This window comes from Oreochromis niloticus, linkage group LG2 (genome assembly GCF_001858045.2).
Source record: "Oreochromis niloticus isolate F11D_XX linkage group LG2, O_niloticus_UMD_NMBU, whole genome shotgun sequence".
In the NCBI taxonomy this organism is placed as follows: domain Eukaryota; kingdom Metazoa; phylum Chordata; class Actinopteri; order Cichliformes; family Cichlidae; genus Oreochromis; species Oreochromis niloticus.
In genome coordinates, this window is record NC_031966.2 from 25738532 (window position 1) to 25740665 (window position 2134).

At 34.4% G+C, this 2134-nt stretch overlaps 1 protein-coding gene across 2 annotated transcripts; it reads left to right on the forward strand.

Moving 5' to 3' along the window:
• The first annotated feature begins 607 nt into the window (after nt 1–607).
• LOC109204854 (C-X-C motif chemokine 10) lies at nt 608–1895 on the forward strand. 2 transcript variants are annotated; one of them, XM_025896988.1, is made up of 4 exons: nt 608–829; nt 958–1066; nt 1335–1412; nt 1579–1895. In XM_025896988.1, the coding sequence occupies exons 1-4, from the start codon at nt 766–768 to the stop codon at nt 1634–1636; spliced, it is 309 nt and encodes a 102-aa protein (XP_025752773.1). In that variant the 5' UTR covers nt 608–765; the 3' UTR covers nt 1637–1895. The 2 variants fall into 2 exon arrangements, with proteins under 2 accessions (XP_025752773.1, XP_019222561.1); XM_019367016.2 differs by having other exon boundaries at nt 618–829; nt 946–1066; nt 1579–1891.
• Nucleotides 1896–2134: the final 239 nt, after the last annotated feature.

Here is a 2134-nt window from a genome sequence, read left to right on the forward strand (position 1 = left end):
CAACAAGGAATTTTCCCACAGAGAACTACTGCTCACTGGATATTTTCTGTTTTTCAGGACATTCTCTGTAAACACTTGAGATTGTTGCTCAGGAAAATCCTGGTAGATTAGCAGTTTCTGAAATGCTCAAATCAGCACAACAGGCACCAGCAAACATGTGACATTATAACTCCTAAATTACCTTGCTTCCTCATTCTGATGCTCTGTTTGAAACATGTCTACAATCCTAAATGCACTTATTTGGTGCCATATGAATATTTAACATGACCCAAATATTTGTTTTGTTTTGTTTTTTTGTTTTGTTTTTATCAAAATTAATTCATAATGCAAAATGTTTAAGAAATAAAGGTCCATGTGTCTTTGCCTGTTCACACAAACATTCAGAATAGAAGTTCGTCTGTGTGAGAAGTTTTAATTGTTATGCAAAAAGGTTTAATGTTCTCTTGTAATGTATCATATTACCACATAATGTCAAAATGTTGTACCACCAGCCACAGAGCTGAGAAGGAGTGGGGGGGTGGGAGGGTTGTTTTTTTTTCTATTTTGTGGCATTTTTGAGTTTCACTTTCCACCTTCAAAAATTTCCCTTTGTCACAGGAAAGATTACGTATGCAGCCAAAGTAAAAGTATTTAAGAGCCCACTCTGAGTCGAATCCTCACAGCACTCCTGTCAACAATCAGTCTTTAATTGTTGCTAGTCTTTCTCTGGCTGCATTATTATCTTTGCTGCACGTTTTCAGCACCGGTGTCATCTTGAAAACAACAATGTCCACCCTCATCAAAGTGTTTCTGCTCCTGGCTGTCATGGTCTGCATCTCCCAGGCCCAACGTAAGTTTCTTTATTTCTTTATCCTTTTACATGATTTAGATTTTTGATTGAAATTACCCAAACTTGAATTTCTGCACGTTGGATATTAATTTCTTTTTCATTGCCTTCTTTTCTAGTCAAACAAACAGGACAACAGTGTCTGTGTCACCGTGTCAGGAATCGTCTCGGCATGAAGTCCGAAATAAAGGACGTACAGATCTACCCAGCAACCATATTCTGCAACAAAGTGGAGATTGTGTAAGTTTTTTTTTATTGATTATTTGTCATTATTACTTTTGATAAATTCAACATGAAGATTCGCTAAGCTCAAATAAACGATTACACAAGAAATTGCATGACAGTGCAAATTAGATGCATCCTAACTAAAAATGCCTTTTTAAGGTAGATAATGATCTTTGAAAAATACTTGTAGGATCAGTGTATTTAAAGAGCTTGTTTATATGTGTCAGTGCATTCTTAGCTTTTCCATTTCTATTGAACTTACCTCTATTTTCCATTTCAACAGCGTTACCTTGAACACTGGTCTCCGCTATTGCTTGAACCCCGAGCTGAAGGCCGTGAAAAGACTCGTGACTAACATCATGTGAGTAGACTTCACCACACTTATCCAAGTTTTACATCCAGTACACTGATTATCTAAATAATAATGTTAGATTTTTAGTGAATCGCTTCAGTTTATAAAAATAAAGTAATAAATGACATTTTTTTTCTAATGAGTGCACTGTTTGTTTGTTTTTTTGTCAATTTAGGGATAAAAAGCAGAAGACCACTTTGTCCCCAGTGGAACCCTCCACAGCTGCCATGTGATTGTCTTTTAAGCTGCCTGAAAGAAAAAGCACCTCATACGACCTCTGAACCCTCAACAAAGTCACTTTGACAACAAAAAAAGAAAAAAAACATGGACATGAAATGATTGTAGTTTTTTTTATTTAATTTTTTTATACATGCTTTTATTTTATCTCCACTCTTTTGTATCCTGTTTTTATTCTACTGTGTTTTTGTAAATAGATGAATGTCTCTTTCTATCTTTTGATATTTTTTTAATAAAATTTCTAACTCTTACAAATTGTTTCCTCATATTTCATGCAAGTGGGCTTTTGTGTCTATACAGACATTTGAACTACTGATCTCCTTAAAATGTATAAATAGCCTAGTTGACGTTAATAAACTGATGATTAATCATTAATTACTGTATCAGAGGTCAGCGAGCAAGAGGAGAGTAGTATATGTGCAGCTATCCTCTATAATTAATAATATTAATTCAACATTAATAAACACCTCAAACACAAAACATTACAAAGTACT

Coding starts and splice junctions, on each gene's coding strand:
- LOC109204854 (XM_019367016.2), top strand. CDS start 766: ATGTCCACCCTCATCAAAGTGTTTCTGCTCCTGGCTGTCATGGTCTGC. Junction 1,067..1,334: donor TGCAACAAAGTGGAGATTGT/GTAAGTTTTTTT, acceptor CCATTTCAACAG/CGTTACCTTGAACACTGGTC. Junction 1,413..1,578: donor AGACTCGTGACTAACATCAT/GTGAGTAGACTT, acceptor TTGTCAATTTAG/GGATAAAAAGCAGAAGACCA.